Source organism: Melanotaenia boesemani, chromosome 2, assembly GCF_017639745.1.
Source record: "Melanotaenia boesemani isolate fMelBoe1 chromosome 2, fMelBoe1.pri, whole genome shotgun sequence".
Taxonomy (NCBI): domain Eukaryota; kingdom Metazoa; phylum Chordata; class Actinopteri; order Atheriniformes; family Melanotaeniidae; genus Melanotaenia; species Melanotaenia boesemani.
This window is the reverse complement of record NC_055683.1, coordinates 17,460,429-17,481,015: the sequence shown is the minus strand read 5'-3', so window position 1 is coordinate 17,481,015 and position 20,587 is coordinate 17,460,429. Positions and strand designations below refer to the sequence as shown.

Below are 20,587 nucleotides of genomic sequence, written 5' to 3'. Positions count from 1 at the left end.
CTTGTAGTACTATCACTACTATGCTATTTCATGACAGCCATTGGCTGCATACTTAGTTTAATGTACTTACTTACGTTAATTATGACCAGGACAAATTATAGAATTTTCTCCAGTGAAACATAATATAACAAAAAAAGGATTTTAGGAAATGAAACATGTCAGAATAGACATTTTTGTGTATCTTTATGCCTCAGTTTTAAGTGTCACTCCCTTATTTGTGTTTTTTGGATTTAAAAAAAATGTATGAATTAATTTTTACGTATTATTTTACATAGTATATTGAGAAAACACTAAAACAATTTTACTGTGCAAGAAGGTATTTTATTGATGAACAGATTTTAAAGAAAAGGTTAAACAATAGGCAATGCAATAATTATATCTAAAGTGCAGTGTGGTATCAATCAAGCTGTAGTTAGGAAGAAGAAGATGCTCTGTGTTCCTACAAAGCTCATTTTGCAGCTGGACTGTGAGGAGAGATGGCCCAGGAGAAGGGAAAAGATGAGGAGGAGTCATGTTAGAAATTACACACACACTGAGCAGTATGTAAAGCCAGACCAGCTGGAAATACCAAGTAGATGACCTCTGACTGTAATATATTAATCTGTGCTTTAGAAAGTTTCTTTATATTTTAAGGGAAATATTTCATTGGTCAAAAATACTTTATACTTTTTTGTTACTTTCCAGATGCTAATCCTCTAATCTACTGTGAAGTGAATCTGTCGCTCTGACAGATTATTTGTGTGTCATATAACTCCTCCATATCTCCATTCTCTGAAACCTTCTTATACCAACAGATCAGCAGTTAGCATAACATTAGCAGCTGTTAGGCGGCACAAGCAAAAAACCCCTCGGCCACGCCGGCTGCCTCGCTCTTCAGCAAAGCTCGGGTTGCCTCTTTGCTGCGCGGCAGCGAAGGACTTTCAGGAAGCTGTCAATCTTGTGGGTGTCCCGGCGGAGGCAGGACAGCAGAAAGTTAAAGTTGACCAGTTTGGTTATTTTGTCATGGCCCAGGTCGGTGCCCCCTCTGTAGGGCAGCGAGAAGATAGACTGAGCAGCCGGGCCCATCTGGAAAGAGGGAGGCACCGTTAGGATGACAGTGGTCCATATTTTAACCATAACTACGGCAGCAAGAAGAAAACGTTCTCCTACCCTCCCAGACAGTATATCCAGGCCATCTTTCAGGGTTCTTGAGTATTCCTGCAGCTCCTGGAGCTGGTTGGATATGCTGCTTTGGGCTGGGTGCGACAGAGTGTTAACAGAGTTGGAGAGGACCATCAGGGGGTCCGCCCAGGCCTGGAGCAGGGATCGAGCCAGTGACATTAGATCCGACTCCTGGAACAGAAAATGGTTTTCAAAGCTGCATAATAAATGACAGAGAAGGAAAAACTGGAAACGAAGGAGCCGTTTGACTTACTGTTACTTCCAGAGTTTGCTGTTTGTCGTTGGGCGTCTGTAGCGAGGAGGTGTGGCACATTTTCATTCGGCCTAATGGAGGAAAATAAGCCTCCTGGAAAAAGAAAAAAAAAAAGCAATGAGTGTGAGGCTGGAGCTCATGTAGAAATCAAAGTTTTAAAATCCCAAAAGGGCTGCAAAGCCAACAGACGCAGGTCTAAATGCCTCACACATGTACATATATACGGTCCACTGACCGTGTCCTGGGCGAGCATTGTGCTGAGCGTCGTGCTGAGGGAGTGCAGCTTGTCAGAGCGCTGAGAGGCTCGATCGAGGAGGTCACCAATGGGGATGGCTCTGCACATCGCTGCCATGCACACCACTGGAGCATGAAGCAGGAACAGTTTAAACTGGAGCTGCACAGAGTAACTTAAGGATTTTATTTAGTTTTATTTTATTTTTCTATTTATTTGTCGATTGATGCTATTGAACCAATTGTTAATATACATTTTCTTGGTGTAAGAAAAGTTAAAGTAAAAGACTTTGATGTTTACAATTCAGTTTGCAGTATCAGTGTTTATCATCTTTTTTTTTTTTTTTTGTGCTATAAAATATTTCTTTTTTTATTAGCTTGACTGGCAAGTCCCTTATTGGTCTGTTTATTATACGTATTTCACCGTTAAAATGTTGTTTTTTTAGAACATTTTATGTTTTTTGCAGGTTTTTCTGTGATTACTCATAAATTACATTATTATCTATATTAACTTAAAGGTTTATACATTTTAAGTAATTTATTTATCTGTAAGGACCAATTATTCATAAGTACATTTTCTTTAAAACTTGACCATCAATGGACATGTCAGTCGAGCTAATAAAGGTATTGATATTTCAGAGCTAAAAATATTATTAATGTGAATATAAACTCATCCCATTTAACCAGTAGATTTTATTAATGATGTATATTTAACTGTAAAACATAAATGTGCCACGCAGGACATTTTAACCATTTAACTGCCTTTTCTCAATCTTTCACCGTGGTTGTTATCCCATTATTATTTCAGATTTTTACCATTTTACTAAAATATTAAGGAATTAATCATTTAAGGAAAAGAAAAACATTTTTCTTGTGATTTTTTCTTCACCGGAACATTAAAGGGTTTAACTAAAATAAATGAGCTCGTCTTTGTTGATGAATAAATCTTGTCTCAAAAACAGAAAGTTCAGATAATAAAGTTTGAACCTCACCCATCATGATGAGTTTGCTTCCTCCGGTTCTTCTGTGATCCATCTCTCTTCTTCGAGTATTGCTCGGTCCTTTGCTCTTTTCCTCGTCTTTTCATTTCTTTCTCCATTTTGCCTCCGTTTTATAGATCCAAGCCTCCGACAGTTTGGTTATGCAGCAGACAGGTGAGTGTGTGTTAATTATAGAACTTGTCTGGACCAGTTTATAATGAGAAACATGGTGATGGAGGTTTGAATGAATGAAGCAGGATGAGCTCATGTGCATCTCCTCCATGTTCACTTGTGTATACATGTGTATGTGAGGTTGCAGCATGAATGGAAATGAAGAAAATTCCTCCCTGATCGTTAAATGAATTGAATAAAAACACATTTTCACAGCCAGTTTTGTAATGGGGCTTTAATTTATTTTAAAGGCTTTGAAAGGAAAATTGCTGATGACTATGCAGGACTTAATCTCATCTGACCCCTTTCAGTTAATTTTATTCTCCCATAAGACATGTTGGCTTGATGAGAAAACGTCATCATGACTGAATTCACCGGTTAAGAGACTTTAGACCTTTTACTAGTATTTAAAGCTGCTGATAAATCATGTTGGCATTTAGATTTCTGAGATTCAGTTTAGGATCTTAGAAGGTTTTGTGATCTGAATTTGATCTAAAAGCACCAGCTTTTAGTTTTCAGCTTTTGTTAATAAGCATGTGTACAACAGGTCCCAAAATTATAACGTTATTACTATTATAATTATGACCTCTTGTGGTTACAAACAGTAACATTTACTCTGTGTGAGTGGAGCATCTCTGGGTACTCTGGCTTCCTCCTACAGTCCTCAAAATACAAATTTTTGATTGAATTGTTATTCTAATTAAATTGTAGGTGAGTAGGCATGGTTGATGTATTTGTTCTCATGAGTCATCCATGTTTTAGTCAGCCTCTGACCTAATAACAGCTGTCATGGACTCGAGTTAACCAAACGACAGCATAAATGTAGCAGCAGCAAAACCAGCATCAACCAGCCAAACAGGGATAGAACTAAAACCTCAGCTAAAGGCTCCAGGAAAAAGTATAAATGTAAAATTTTCTGTCCCTGAACATCTCTAACAATTACAGATCTTAGCTGGCACTCCTAGTTTTCAGGACCTGAATAAATGCGCCACTTCTCAATGTGTCAGGCAGGACATTACTGAGCTTTAGCTCCTGTTTTATTTGTTAAAAATACTATAGTTATTTTAGGTGCATCGTATAACACACTGATCGGAAGTAACATACACATTTTTTTAACAGCATTAAACAGTTCCAAGAATCATTGAGTCCTGATAATAATTAATTGTTTCAGTCTTGTGGAGAGCCAGAATTGAGGAGGGCCATTGCAGGTCGTCGTATAGGAAACGAAAGGCACGTAGAAGTAAAACAATGTGCTGATGAGAGAGGACCAGCAAATGTGTTCACCTTTATTTGAATATTTAGATGTTTTACCGTATTTTATGGACTATAAGCCGCTCCAGAGTTTAAGTCAACCCAAGACCAAGAACAAACATTTAATCTGTAAAGGCGAGTTGTTCAACTATGGAACAACAGGCTGAAAATGTAACTTGGCACCAGGGTTTCCTTCATGATGTTTTTAAACTGTGAGGGAGAACTACTCTCCTTTTTATGCTTAATAAACTGCTGACTGAGGTGCTGAGAAAGTAGGAGAATCTACACAAACCGCCTCGTGCACAACCCCGACCTGCCACCAAGTTTCACATTAAACATTAAATAGCAGGTGTTCATTGCACAGAGACACAGAGAAAACATTTTCTTCTACGGGACATACTGTTCCTTTTTTCTTTTTTTTTTCTTTTCGGACACAAGCCTTGGACACTGTTGTGGCAGAAGTATTCCTGGGTCTTTTCTGAGCCGTAGTCCTCTCCTCATTATACCAAAATATGTATACCAAGTGGAATTTGAGACATTACTTTTTATGAATAAACATATTTTAGCACAAACATTACTGTTATCACTTAGACTTTTTACTTTTTATCTGAAAAGTGCCATTTCTTTACTGATATGAGTGCCGTCTTGTGGCTCGACAGATTAGCACAGGGATCGAGATCCACAGTCCTGCAGATTTTCCAGGTTTCGCTGCTCCAACACACCTGACTTAAACTAATGAGTCATTGTGCAGATCTGTATAGGCTGTTGGATCCATTTCATTTGAGTCAGGTGTGCTGGAGCAGGGAAACTTGTAAAACCTGCAAGATTGTGGCTCTCGAGAACCGATGTTAGCCTCCCCTGGATTAGCACATTATGATAAATGGAACCACCAGATAGAAGGGAAAAGGTCCACTTTCAGGGATAACAGGTTTAAGTCATGCAGAATGAAGCATTTGGTGAAGGAAGGTAAAAATGTAGTGTCCTTGCATGTGCCCACAGGGTCTCAGTTAAATGTCTGAAGTCACTTTTTTTCTTTTTTCTTTTTTTTTTTACATTGGCATAATTTCCACTTGTAAGGCTGCAAATCACAGATTGTCATCCCCTACGTTAATGCAGGCCCCTCTAATAAAAGGTCTGCTTTTTATGTATTGTTACAGTGGCAAGAAACCAGATTTTCAACTCTAATTTAAGTCTGATTGTGTTTTTGAATAACTTGAAAAACTGTATGTAGTTTGTTCTTCTAAATGACAACATTGTTTGGTGCTTAAGTTACGGTAAATTTTTTAATTCTGTCAGAACAATAAAGTGATTAAATACTAATTTACCAGGCTATCCTTAATGAGTTCCTCATATTTCTCACTAAGGCCCAGTCCGAGGCTGCAGATTCATGTCTCATCTTGATGCTCAGGTCTGTGAACAGAACTGTACCATCACTTATTCTAGGTTAACTACTAAAACACAGCACAAGTGCATATAATGCAAGCAGCGGTGATATCAAGTGCTTTGAACAGTAGCTCTATAAGTTGTGTTTGTGACTGTGTGTGAGAAACAGCAATATATTAGGTCCATCATCCATGTGAACAAGTACAAGTCTGACCAAACCCACCTGGCTGAAGCTTGTTGAGGAGCACCCCCCACCACACCGTCCTTCGCCTCCACCGAGCTAACTTCTACTGTTGAATGATCTAGTCTGTACATGACGCTCTGCTCCAGGGAAATCTTATTCTCCTAAACTCCTCTTTGATCCGAAAAAAGAAAACACTGTTGAGTTTTTACACCTTTAAGGAAATAACTTTTAAGTGTCATATAATATAATTTAAGGGTAAACTGTGTATATCTTCACAAAGCCAGTGATCTCCCACTGAAGTCATCTGCAACTGGATGACCACTTAGGAGATTAAACCTTCGATGGGAGAAGGTTTTAGCCATAATTTTCTTGAATCATTTTGGTGTTATTCTTACCATCCTGAAAAAAATTCTTCTGATTATCTCCAGACTGCCGTTGGATATAATAAGAAAAAAAAAGTCAGTAGATCACTGAAATAAACAGCTGAAAAATATAATGCGCCCAGTATAAAACTACTCAAAAAGTAGACAACATTACAACTGAGATGAGTTCACGTGAAGCTTTTTGACTGTTATTTATTTATCCATCTTAAGTTGAGCTTATATGAATTACTTCTCATGTGAAGTCTAAGATGTTTGGAAATAGAGATACTTGTTCATGCAACACGATGGACTCTTTAAGATGCTGGACTGATCAGATGATCAATTTCAGTGCTAAGTTTGCTACCTTAACTATTATCCAAGAAATTTCCTTCCAAATTAATAGTGCATTTTTCCTGGAGGCTAGTGATTTGTGGATCAATACCAAAATATCAGTTCTACCAATACCAGCATTTTATGTTCTCGAACCAATTTCATGTTAGAATATAAATATTCTACTGATTTGGGGTTGAAATGCAGTCTATCACGAACTGAAATACAGTGGAAAGTAACTATAATATCTTCTCTAAATTAGACCCAGTTGGCAGGAACTACTTTTTCTTCCGCCTGCCACAGTCATATATGAAATGGCCCAGTGTAGGGACCATAAACTGTATATAAAAGATGGACGGAGCCTCCATGACATCACCCGTAGGTTTCTGAAGAGCTGAATTAAAGCTCATTTGGCGGTTCCCACCATCCCCATATTGGCAGCGACACGTGTGCTGTCATTCCCGGAACATTTAAAAATGGGCAAAGAGGTGGAGCTGAGAGGGGGACTGTAAAGGTGGCAGTGGATGATTGACACCCATCAAACTCCGAGCTGCCTGTAGCTAAGAGCTAACTGAGCTAACCCGGAGCTAATGCTAGCTAACCAGCTAACAGAGGTAGGTGAGCTAAAGCTAAGGTGTGTTGTTAGCTGGCTAAAGACCACGTTTGTGCTACACTCTCCCTTTTTGTCACGGATATTGGATACCTGTCAATAACAGGACATGACCTTAATTATGCCAAATTTCAAGATTAAATAACATCCAAGCGGATAAGTTAGAAAAATAAATCACCCCCCTCACAGTTGTCATGAAGGTAAACTTGACCTATTAACCCTAAAATGTTTTTTGTACCAGGCTTTAAATATGTTTATTTCTGCTGTGGAGTTGATCTTTTTAACATGGGAGTCTATGGAGATTTGCTCTGTTTTGGAGCCAGCCCCTAGTGGATGAGGGGTGAACTGCAATTTCTTGCACTTCCGCATAGGCTTCACATTTTACAGTTGGAGGTTGCCGCTTGGTTTTTGTACATTGGGGTGGAAAAGAACTGTGAATGTGCAACCTTGTCGCCACTCAGTGACTATGTCAGCATGCAGAGGATGAGAAATGAGGAGTGATCACAGATGAGGAATACTGAGTGAGATCGTGGAAATGCGACCACGCCTCCACTGAGGCTAGAAGCAGACTAGGGCAGGCCAGAGACCCGGGATTTTAGCAGCAATCCTGGAGCACGAACCCAAGCCACCCCACATCAAAGATGACCCCAGTCCCACCTGGAGGATGGCAGAGGAATTGAGGCTATAACACAAAAAAAATGGTCCAAATGGTTTTACTTTCATAACGTTTTAGTGTCAGATCACATCATAGTATTTTTCAAAACCTTTTAACTGTCAAAACTCTAAATTCATGAGTCTATCAGTATCTGTTTTGTTTTTAGCATTTTTAAATGTAGATTTTATTGTTTGATGTTGTGATATTTTTGCTGAGGACCAGTCTGTAAACCACGTTTCCCCTTAGGGACAAGAGATAAGTAAAAGATGGACAAACTTTGGCTGTGATTAAAAGCTCAGTGGGAACAGCTGGTGGATAAATGGAGTGGAGTTACACGTTCTCCACAAAAGATGGTCGGAAATTAGATTTAATGGCAAATGACAAATGACTTTGCATCTTATTGTATTAATTGTCCAAGATTAAAGAAAAGTAAATATTAAAATTTGTTTAATATGAAGACAGTAATTTAGAGTGTATGGTGTCATCAATTGTGGTAAACATTAGTTTAATTAGTTCCTTCACTGTCATTGAGTCACAGATTTCTTCTTCTAAAAGATAATAATACATCCAAGCAACTTTGTAAAAAAAAGGAAAAAAAAAGAAAACAAAAACAAATGCAAGTACATAATTAAATATCAAATGAATTAATTAAATTAATATAAAAATAAATTCATAAATAATAGTAAATTCATATCAACATGTCAATAAAATAAAAAAAAATTCAATTTAACTCACTGTAACAACAACAACACTTATAATAATATGAATAATCTTAATATTAACAATATTCTATTATTAAATAATAGAATTTTGGGGTGAGTGATTTATTTGTATCTGTGGGAACTTCTTTGTTCTTCAGAATTTGACTGAGATTTTTCTTTTATAGTTCTACATGGTGCACAGTGGTGTGGTGGTTAGCACCTCAGCCTCACAGCGAGAAGCTCGGCTGGGGAGAGGTTTAAACCTTGAGGGCGGTGGTCTTCCTTGACCTTCAGCTTAGGTCTAGAGCAGCCTTTCTCAAAGTGTGGTCCCTGGACCACTAGTGGTCCGCGAGTGACCCCCAGTGGTCCCAATGTGAACAACTTAACAAAAATTTATTCAATTTGGCTGTTTGGAAACATCATTCAACTTTTTGATAGCAAAACGATTTTATGTCCAAATAACTATGGATCAGTGGCTTAGGACAGGGTCACTTAAAAGACAACCAAATGAAACATCTGATACAGCTTGAAAGGTGTAACGGCTTGATACAAATCTAAGGGACAAAGCTAACATTGCCAAGGAGGATTTGATGTTAGCAACTTCGTCAATATCGGCGGCAAGCTATAAACATTGCCATGAACGTGGAAAATCCGCCACTAAAGTTAAAAGAAAATACCACCAAGACTATATACAGTTCGGTTTCTTTTGGACAGGTGATGAAGATGATCCCAAACCGCATCCCAAAGAATTCCTCTCTCCAATGACACTGTTCAGCAGCGGATAAAATCTATGGCTGAAAGTGTGGAAGACCAACTGGTGACATGTTTACAACAAAGTCAGTTTTTTCACTACAGCTGGATGAGTCCACTGATGTGGGAAATGAGGCAAACCTGCTGTGTTTTGTGAGATACATTTATGCAGGCGGAGTACATGATGAATTTCTCTTTTGTCGTTTCTTGCCGACCAACACCAGGGGAGAAGATATTTTTCATTCTCTCAATGATTTCATTGTGAAAAATAACCTGGACTGGTCAAGATGTGTCGGGATTTGCACCGATGGTGCAACTGCAATGACGGGAAAACAGAAAGGGCTAGTACCGCGTGTCCAGGCCGTAGCACCAGCTGCAGCAGCAACACACTGTTGCATCCACCGTGAACAACTTGCCGCAAAGAAAATGCCACAGAGCTTAAAATCAGTTCTGGATGAGTCTGTGAAAATAGTCAACATGATCAAAGGTAAATCTCTGAACACACATCTTTTTAAAACTCTGTGTGAAGAAATGGGAAGCGAACACACAAAACTCCTTTTTCACACAGAGGTTCGCTGGTTGTCGCGTGGAAAGGTTCTCACCCGGCTGTTTGAGCTGCGAGACGAGGTGATGTTATTCTTGCACCCCCAGTAATGAACAGAATGACAGAATGCATGATTTTCAGTGGCTTGCAAAGTTGGCATACTTGGCTGATATTTTCAGCGCTCTCAATAGTTTAAATGTGGCGCTGCAGGGGAAAACTGTGACCATCTTCGATGTCCAAGACAAAATAAAAGCCACACGCCTGAAGATGGAATTGTGGTGTGACCGTCTGGATTGCGGAGAATTTGACAACTTTCCGACACTTGCTGATTTTCTCCTCACTGCGGGAGAGAATGTGGATGAGAGCACTGTTGCATCCTTCAAGAAACATCTGCAAGGCCTCCACTCTCAGCTGGGAATATATTTCCCAGAATTAGAAGCAAGCTGCGAGTGGGTCAGATATCCATTTGGGGACAAAACGCACATCCAGGAAATCAGTTCCAAGCTCTCACCGAGAGAGGCTGACAGCCTTGTGGACATTGCATCAGATGGGACATTAAAGACAACTTTCACGGAGAAAAGTTTAACTGACTTTTGGCTCTACATCCAACCTGAGCATCCTGAACTCTCTGACACTGCGCTAAAACTGCTGATGCCGTTTCCATCCACCTACATCTGTGAAGCCGGATTTTCTGCACTTGTTGGCCTGAAAACAAAGCAGCGCAATCAAATTAGTGTGAACTACGATATGAGACTGAAACTCTCAGATTTGGAGCCAGATATTGCTTCACTTATGGCACAGAAAATGCAGCACCATTCCTCCCATTAAGATGGTAAAAGAAAACTGGGTACAGATTTAAAAATCGTAAAAGCTGTGATTTTATTATGTAAACTGTTTAAGTTGGCATGTTGTTTTGGGGGCTGTTTATAGTTAGGTGGTCCATGAGTGTTTCTTATACGGGTTAAGTGGTCCTTGTATTAAAAAAAGTTTGAGAAACACTGGTCTAGAGTGAAAACGTTCTTTACAGAAGGGACACTTGTACCGAATGTTAACATCCCAGTGTTGGGTGATGTAGTTCTTGCAGAAGTTGTGTCCACATGGTGTGGAGACTGGATCAGTGAACACATCCAGACAGATGGAGCACAGAAACTGATCCTCAGATCTCTGGTTGCTGCCAGCAGACATGTCTGACCTCTGAGGAGTCAGAAAAACAGCATTAAAACACACATCTAGTCATTATTCTTCAACGTTTCTCTTCTATCCTCTTGACTAAAGGGAAAAAATACCACCAATGTTGCTGTTCTGTTCAGGAAGTGACTTTGAGACCTGGACAAAGCTTTTTCCTTTCATAGACCATCTTCTGCACGTGTCCTGTGGCTCAATGCTACAGGCGGAGGATGCCGTGGACACTGGTTTGTTCTCCAACCACCATCTCCAATGCCCTGAAGGACCTATCCCACAAATGGGCCACTCTGGTCCTCGAAGGCCGCTGTCCTGTGGGTTTTAGATGTTTCCTGCTCCAACACAGCTGATTAAAACCAGACAGATCCAACAGCTTGTTGTCAAGTTCTGCACAATGAGCCATTCATTGAATCAGATGTGTTGAATCAGGAAAACATCTAAAACCTGCAGTACTGTGGCCCTCCAGGTCCAACATGGCCCATCCCTGCCCTGTCAGCTTTTCTTGTTAATGAGTTTGTATCCTGACTGTGCAGCTTAATGTCGTTGTACACGTGTGTATAATGACAATAAAGTTTCTTGAATCTAAACTGTGGAATGAGCTGCTATTTGTTTTAATAGTTTTAAAGTTCTGTGCACAGTGTAGCGCTTTGTCAAACTTTTTTGTTTTTAAAGTATGTTTTAAATAAAGTTGCACTTACTCTCCCTCTTCCTATAAAATGTTCTGGTGGTGATGGACGCCATTTTCTTTAACAAGAAGGAGGAAATTCCCAAAGCCCCACCCCTACAAGTGTGGTGTCATTTAAAATCCCTAAATATTCTCTTTAGAGAACAAAAGGAGGTAGTTCGGAAGCATGCAGGCGGATGGAGATATTCACGTTTACAAATGTCCTCCACAGAGGACAAATCTGAACTACTGGTAGTCAGGATCCTGATCCAGTTTATCTGAGGAGTGAAAGTTCCAGTTTCACTTTGCTCTTCGTTTGCTGCTTGTTGAAACTCAGTAAAAATGATCAGCTGTACTCACCAGTGTTGGAGTCAGTAGCTGAGTATGAACAGATGAACTCGCTTTATTTTCCTTCAGACAGAAACACAGAGATTTGCTTCGACTGCAGCTCTGATCTGAATAACTTTCACTTATATTTCAGGTACTGGAAAAAAACAGCCTTCCAGTCTTGCTCCACCTTTTCCAGAACTGGGCTGGGTTTTGTTCTTCAGGTTCAGACATGATTATAGCTGAAAACAGCAGACGATGCTAGAATGGTTTTGTAATGCAGGGAGATCCTTGAATAAACTGCAGGTTGTTGAACAGAAAGAGTTCAAACAATCAGGATTTAGTCTGAACTTCAACTCTTTGTTCAATCCCAGCATTCCCCTTATCTATACTGCCACCCGGAGGTGGTAAATGACCAGAATGTATGCAGTGATGGATGTGGAGACCTTTACTGCGTGATACTCAAGTGATGAGCAGGTAGCCATAGGACGGAGAGGTAAAGTTCCACTTTTTAGAAATAAGAATGCCCATTCCACCTCCAGCTGAGCGAGGTGTTTGGGTAAATTCTGCATTGACAGAAAGGGCAGCTGGTGTAGCTGTGTTTTCTGGACGAATCCAGGTATCAGTCAGGGCTAGGACCTGAATGTCTGAGAGATTTATCAATGAACTGATAAATTCTGTTTTGTTCACTGCAGACTGACAGTTCCAGAGACCGAAGGTAACAGAGGGTGTAGCAGATGTGCATGCCATTGGAAAGGTGTGGAGTTTAGTAGTGCGTGTTCAAGAAGTAGATGGAGAGCATTACTGTGCTTCACTTCCAACTTTCCTGGACCTGAAGGACAGAGTGAACCGATGCAGGTAGGACGAGCTCATCTAGTGTCCAGTTGTTGGTTGCGGCCAAAAGACAGCGCCCGCCAGTAGAGGCAGGAGTACTGGTGGGAGGGATCCTGCAACCAAATCCTCCACGTTGTGTATTACCCGTGACTCTCTCTATGGAGGGTGTAGACCACCAGCTACAGGCGCTTTTCGACAGAACCTGATGGATCCCCTGACGTCCCAACATCTCGCTCTCCCCTCTGTTCCCCTGGCAGCTCCTATTTCCGCTACAGCTTTAGACGGTAGAACTCTTACCACGATTACTCATGCGACCGGTCCCCTTAACCCCCTAGTGTCTGGTAATCACAGAGACACAGAGAGAGAAGAGAGTTCCTCCTTTTCTCTGTAGCTAATGTTCCTCTCATCCTCGGATTCCCCTGGCTAGCATTGCACAATCCTCATATCAACTGGAGTCAGAGAAGCATTTTGTTTGTCTGTCTGAGATCAGCTCATCTTCCCACTAACTCACCTGGTCACCCTCCGGAACGTCCGGTGGACTTGTCAACCATTCCACCAGCAAACCATGATTTGGGCGCAGTATTCAGCAAAGACAGGGCTCAGTCCTTACCCCCACACCGGCCTTATGATTGCGCTATAGATCTTCTCGACTCTTCCAGGAAGTAGACTTTATAATCTGTCCAAGCCTGAACGGGAGGTCATGGAGAACTACATCCGTGAGTCCCCAGACGCAGGTCTCATTAGGCCTTCCTCCTCTCCTGTCAGGGAGGGATTTTTCTTACCACATTACCATCAAAAATAAATATCCTCTACCTTTAAACTCGTCTGCCTTTGAACCCATACAGTGAGCCTAGATTTTCAAAAAATTGGATCTCCCCAACGCATACCACTTGGTCCGGATACGTGAGGGGGATGAGTGGAAGACGGTCTTTAACGTCCCGCTCGGACATTTTGAGTATGTCATCATGCCATTTGAACTCACTAACGCTCCTGCCGTGTTCCAAGCTCTGATTAATGATGTTCTGCATGACTACCTGCACCACTGTGGTTTTTTTTTACCTTAATGACATTCTCATTTTCTCCAGAAACCCTTACAGAACAAAGACAACACGTGCGTCTGGTCTTGCAGCATTGGTTGGATTCTCATCTATTTCCTTCCTTGGTTACATCTTTCAGGGCGGGCAGGTGAAGACAGACCCAGCTAAGGTTAAGGCTGTCGCTGAATGGCCCACACACTAGCAGGAAGGAACTGCAATGTTTTTTTGGTTTTGCCAATTCTTATCGCCGGTTCATCAGAAATTACAGGATGGTTGCTGCTCCTCTCACCAGGTTAACCTCAGTCAAGATCCAGTTTTCCTGGACCCCGGAGGCAGAGCAGGCTTTCAGCCGTCTGAAGGAATGATTTGTATTTCGTGCAACGGTCCCTGACGTGACAGTGGTGTGCTTGAGATGGAGCCATCTGATGATGTTTCTGGAATTTGTAGTAGGGCACTGGGATGTTTCCTCTAAAATAAACAACAAAAACAGAGATCCAGCAAGTGATGCATGCAAGAACACTTATATAAATAACATGGATATAGGCAGTGCCTTAAAACATTTGACTATTTTGATGAAATAAGTAGTTTTGTAGATAAAAAAAAAAAACCTAAATATTGTTATTACAGGTTTTTGGTTTTTTTATATTTTTCACGCAATCGTGACATAATAGATTTAAATGTGTTTAATTTTTTTTTTAATTTACATTAAATGGCATAGTTTTCTTTTTCAACAACTTTTAAAAAGGCACACCAATAACACTTTGCAGTGACAGTTTTTCAATATGTCTTTACAAACCTTGTATTTATAGATCTGAAATAAGTTAAAAAGTCCCTTGCTGCTCTACACTGTTTAGCAAATTAACAGCGGTATGCAATCAAAGCTTTCATTCTTTCCTCAAATTTACAAGAAAGCCATGACAACAAGCTAGCGTAAAACACATAATTTGTTACCTAAACTACTTAATGCCACCTTAAAAATATATCACAATCTTGGCTGAAACAGTCATCTTTGGCGAAATGTCAGTAGTCAGATTGGCCTATCAGGCTTTTGAATCGCCAGTGACGCGTAAGTTAAATACAATACAAAAGTTAGCTTAGCCTAAGATAACGTTTTCTTGAGCTCCGCCACATCCACTCTGAGCAGATTTCATGTGAAGGCCCCTTTAGCACTGTCAAAAATGCACCAAAAAGCAAAACTAGACAACAAATGCAGTAAACAAAAATGACTTACTTAAAGGTGTTTCATCAGATTAGACCTTGAGTCCTTAGACGCAGCTAGTAGGTTGTTCACAGGCAGACACATAACACTGCACCGTCAGGTTTCGCTCACCCTGTGCCTTTTTTTAATGTAAAAAAAAAAAAATGCTTGAATGTCCAGGACGAAATGCATTTTTTCCATCACTTGATTTAGGTGGATTCGACTGTGGTTGTGATTCCAGCCCCTCCAGCTCCTTGTCTGAATCCATACCTGACTATGCATGTGAATGCTGTTGTGGCGCTAGCTAGCTACTAGGGAGCATGCCGTGTTTTGCTGGAAATCGTGGGATAGCGTATGCAACAGTAGGCAATTGCCCCAAATAACTTATTTTTGGGGGGAAATGTGAAAAACACACAAGTATTGCAATGATATTACAAAAGTAACTATTTTAAATACCCAGATTTAAAATAGTAACTTTAACAGAATACAGTTACTCATAATTAATATTCTAAATACGTAAAGGCAGTAAATGTATTCCGTTACTCCCCACCACTGGTCACGTAACATAACGTTAAGCAATCATCTCCCTTCCCTGCACTGATAAGATCTAATACAACAGCTGATCAACCGAGCTGTAGGTTCTGGGCATGCTTTGATAAATCTGAGAGTAGAAGTGTGCAGCATTTCCTTTTGCGCAGCAGACGCCACCTGTAGTTTGCTTTGCTACACGCAGGTTGATAAATGAGGTCCCTGGACACCAGCTTGGATTGCTCTGCACACATGCAAGCTGCAGATGTTTTTATCAGTCACCATTTTCTTTTCTCCTGTATGTTGGGGAGGCAGCATGAATGACGTCGACTGGATAAGCTAAGTGGCTGCTGATTTTATTTGATTTGATTTTAATTTGTTTTATGTAAAGATAGGTCACAGGACAACTGAATTTCCACCTACATGATGATTCTAGTCCAGCTTCCCGAATGCTCCCGAACGCAGAAGGAAGTTGGCGTGGACCTGGGATGACCTGATGCCCCTGAACGCAGCAGTAACTACAGCATGTGGTCTAGACACTGAAACTCTGGTGGAAGGTGGATCACTGTGGATGTGAGGTCATTGTGGAGACCAGAACATGTTTTCTGAGACCTGGTTTCCTCCCAGCAGGAGATCTGGACCTGGAGATCAAGAAGACATGAGATGATGTTGTTATTATTATTCTGAAATAACTGGTTATTCATCACAACAGAGAGACACAAGAAAACTAAACAAGAGAATCTTTGAGACATTTTAGTTTGTATGATGGAAAATGGACATTAGAGTTTATTATTTTTTTCTCTTTTAATATCTTACAGAAATTAGAAAGTCTTATAATGCGAATTATTGATCAGCCAAATAAATTAAATTAAAATGTAGCCTACTTTCAAAAATAGTACTGAGTAATTTAAACTATTACTGAGCTGTCGTGGTAAAAGTGCAAAGTTTCATCCAATAAATAACCTCTAATTACTTGCATACTCTTTAAAGCCCGACCCAAGGATAAATGGGGAGAAAAGTTATATCTTTTAATCTGAAGTCTTTATTTGACCCTTGAACTGGATTTTTTTTTAAAGAAAAAAAAGTATATTTATTGTTATATATTAAATGTGTATATTTACTATGTGATATGTCAAATTTATTGTAGTGCTAAAGGTACCCATCAGAGAGCAGGAAACCAGTATCAGACTGTTCAACAGGTATCAAATATGGTACATACAGCAGTAAAGGGTTAATTGAAGAGGACATAATTGTGGGTCTGATGGAGAGATTGAACCTCCCCAGAACTCGGAAGCCAACATTAGATGAAGCTTTGGGGTATCAACTGAACAGAGATGTCACCAGTATCACTTCACCAGTTTGTAGTAGTTTCTATTTTTGCATCCTATAAAAACTTTGATGTGGCTGCACATTTCTAGAAGAGATTTAGTCCCTGTGCAGGTAGAACTACCGATGTTAAATAAGGCTATTAACCTGATGTTAGCATAACGCTACGTAGCGCGCGTGCGCGGGGACGGGTGCGTGTGTATAGCGTATTTCCTTCACCTGCTTATAGCGTGCCTATCTGGAGATGGGCGTGGTTTGTCGGGCTGCACTTTGAAACCCGCCCCTTTCGTACGCTGGGGTAGTGGGCGGAGCCTACTCCTCTCCCACGCTTTGATCAGTCACGTGGAACGTGACGCCACAAGGCGTTGGCTCCTTACACAGCTTTACGTCAACCTTCGGCGAGAGAAGTTGTCTCCAAATTGTTTTTAGCAGGAGAGTAAAACGTCCCTCTTTTTAGGTCGGCTTTAACTCTTCATGTGTGGAAACTCAGCAGCTAAACAGGACATTTAGATCTTTCTCTTTAAGCCTATGTTCAGAAGTTTATTGTTCAGAAAAAGTCAGAAACTCACCTGAGAAAGTGGAGTTCAGTTCGTGTCTGTCTGATTTTAAGAGATAGTGTAATGTCAGACATCTAATGCTTTACAGTTTTGGAATTGGAAAAGTGGAAAAGTTTTCTTAAGTGTACTAAATTAATTCACAAATGCTAAAAGATTTTAGCCCATATCTTTGGTTATAGCTTTGATTATGGCAACATCTTCTGTATTAACTTTCCACAAACATCAGATCCACAGTGAGCTCTAAGAGTGGAATAGACTTTTTATTTGTTTATTTAATATTTTATGTGTTCTCTTTCTCTTTTCAGGATTTCATCAGGACGTCATCGATCATTCATTTATAAGACGGTATGTATCATTTACTCTTCTGTTCGTTTGATGTTTTATTTGTTCATCTCTGATTATTTTAATGTTTTTATATGTTTATTTATTATTTTATGTGTTCTCTCTCTCTTTTCAGGATTTCATCAGGACGTCATCATTCCTGAAATCATAAGACGGTATGTATCATTCACTCTTCTGTTGCTTTGATGTTTACTTCATTCATCTGTTTTAATTTTAATGTTTTTATATGTTTATTTATTATTTTATGTGTTCTATATCTCTTTTCCATCTTCCATCCATCCAACCATCCGTCCATCTGTCCGTCCATCCATCCCTCCATCCATCCGTTCATCTGTCCTTCCATCCATCCCTCCCTCCATCATCCATCCATCCATCCATCCATCCATCATCTGTCTATCTCTCTTTTCAGGATTCCATCAGGACATCATCATTCATGAATTCATAAGACGGTATGTATCATTCACTCTTCTGTTGGTTTGATTTTTTATTTGTTCATCTATTTTAATTTGAATGTTTTTATATGTTTATTTATTATTTTATGTGTTCTCTTTCTCTTTTCAGGATTCCATCAGGACGTCATCATTCATGAATTCATAAGACGTTATGTGTCATTCAATCTTCTGTTGGTATGATTTTTTATTTTTTCATCTATTTTAATTTTAATGTTTTTATATGTTTATTTATTATTTTATGTGTTCTCTCTCTCTTTTCAGGATTTCATCAGGACGTCATCATTCATGAATTCATAAGATGGTATGTATCATTTACTCTTCTGTTGGTTTAATGTTTAATTCATTCATCTGTTTTAATTTTAATCTTTTTATTTATTTATTTATTATTTCATGTGTTCTCTCTCTCTTTCCAGGATTTCATCAGGACGTCATCATTCATGCATTCATAAGACGGTATGTATCATTTACTCTTCTGTTGGTCCATCCATCCATCCATTTTCTTCCGCTTATCCGGAGTCGGGTCGCGGGGGCAGCTGCCTAAGCAGGGAAACCCAGACTTCCCACATTCACCAGCTCACCCGACGGGATCCCGAGGCGTTCCCAGGCCAGCCGAGAGATGTAGTCTGTCCAGCGTGTCCTGGGTCTGCCCCGGGGCCTCCTTCCGGTGGGACGTGCCCGGAACACCTCACCAGGGAGGCGTCCAGGAGGCATCCTAACCAGATGCCCGAGCCACCTCATCTGGCTCCTCTCGATGTGGAGGAGAAGCGGCTCTACTCTGAGCCCCTCCCGGATCACCGAGCTTCTCACCCTATCTCTAAGGGAGAGCCCGGCCACCCTGTGGAGGAAACTCATTTCGGCCGCTTGTATTCGAGATCTCGTTCTTTCGGTCATTACCCACAGCTCATGACCATAGGTGAGGTTAGGAACGTAGATCGACCGGTAAATCGAGAGCTTTGCCTTTTGGCTCAGCTCTCTCTTCACCACGACAGACCGATGCAGAGCCCGCATCACTGCGGACGCCGCACCGATCCTCCTGTCGATCTCCCGCTCCATCCTTCCCTCACTCGTGAACAAGACCCCGAGATATGTAAACTCCTCCACTTGGGGCAGGACCCCATAGCAGACCCGGAGAGAGCACTCCACCCTTTTCCGGCTGAGGACCATGGTCTCGGACTTGGAGGTGCTGATTCACACTCAGCTGCGAATCTCTCCAGTGAGAGCTGAAGATCACATCCCGATGAAGCCAACAGAACCACGTCATCCGCAAAGAGCAGAGACCCAATCCTGAGGCCACCGAACCGGATCCCCTCCACACCTCGGCTGCGCCTAGAGATTCTGACCATAAAAGTTATGAACAGAATCTGTGACAGAGGACAGCCTTGGCGGAGTCCAACCCGCACTGGAAACGATTCTGATTTACTGCCGGCAATGCGGACTAAGCTCTGACACTGGTCGTACAGGGACCGGACAGCTCTTACAAGCGAGTCCGGCACTCCATACTCCCGGAGTACCCCCCACAGGAGTCCCCGGGGAACACGGTCAAATGTCCCCCGCCTCACCCGGGACATGGTTGAAGCTCTGCCGGAGATGGGAGTTGAAACTCTTTCTGACAGGGGACTCTGCCAGATGTTCCCAGCAGACCCTCACAACACGCTTTGGCCTGCCAGGCCAGACCGGCATCCTCCCCCACCATCTGAGCCAACTCACCACCAGGTGGTGATCAGTTGACAGCTCCGCCCCTCTCACCGGGAGCAACTCCAGAATGGAAAAGGGTCCAGCCCCTCTCGAGGGCAGTTGTTCCAGAGCCCAAGCCATGCGTCGAGGTGAGTCCAACTATCTCTAGCCGGAACCGCTCAACCTCGCGCACCAGCTCAGGCTCCTTCCCCGCCAGAGAGGTGACATTCCACGTCCCTAGAGCTAGCTTTTGCAGCCGAGGATCAGACCGCCAGGGTCCCCGCCTCTGGCAGCCGCCTAGCTCACAATGCACCCGACCCCTATGGCCCCTCCCGTAGGTGGTGAGCCCACGGGAGGAGAGGCCCATGTCTCCCTTTCGGGCTGAGCCCGACCGGGCCCCATGGGCAAAGGCCCGGCCACCAGGCGCTCGTCTCCGTGCCCCACCTCCAGGCCTGGCTCCAGAGGGTGGCCCCGGTGACCCACGTCCGGGCAAGGGAAACCTTGGTCCTTGTTTTTTCATCATCATAAGGGTTGTGTGAGCCGTTCTTCATCTGGTCCCTCCCCTAGACACCTGTTTGCCATGGGTGACCCTACCAGGGGCATGCGCCCCCGACAACATAGCTGCTAGGATCGTCAGGACACACAAACTCCTCCACCACAATAAGGTGGCTGCTCATGGAGGAGTCTTCTGTTGGTTTGATGTTTTATTTGTTCATCTGTTATTATTTTAATGTTTTTATATGTTTATTTATTATTTTATGTGTTCTCTATCTCTTTTCCATCTTCCATCTATCCCTCCAACCATCCGTCCCATTTGTCCTTCCATCCTTCCCTCCATCCATCCGTCCATCTGTCCTTCCATCCATCCCTCCCTCCATCATCCATCCATCCATCCATCCA

General features: G+C 41.6%; 1 protein-coding gene across 1 annotated transcript; it reads right to left on the bottom strand.

The window, feature by feature from the left end:
- Positions 1-299: 299 nt before the first annotated feature.
- On the bottom strand, positions 300-2,743 carry prl (prolactin). The gene is made up of 5 exons (XM_041969372.1): positions 2,638-2,743; positions 1,650-1,774; positions 1,415-1,507; positions 1,150-1,332; positions 300-1,065 (listed from the first exon to the last, which is right to left on the bottom strand). Exons 1-5 carry the CDS (start codon positions 2,678-2,680, stop codon positions 874-876), a joined length of 636 nt encoding a protein of 211 aa, XP_041825306.1. The 5' UTR covers positions 2,681-2,743; the 3' UTR covers positions 300-873.
- Positions 2,744-20,587: the final 17,844 nt, after the last annotated feature.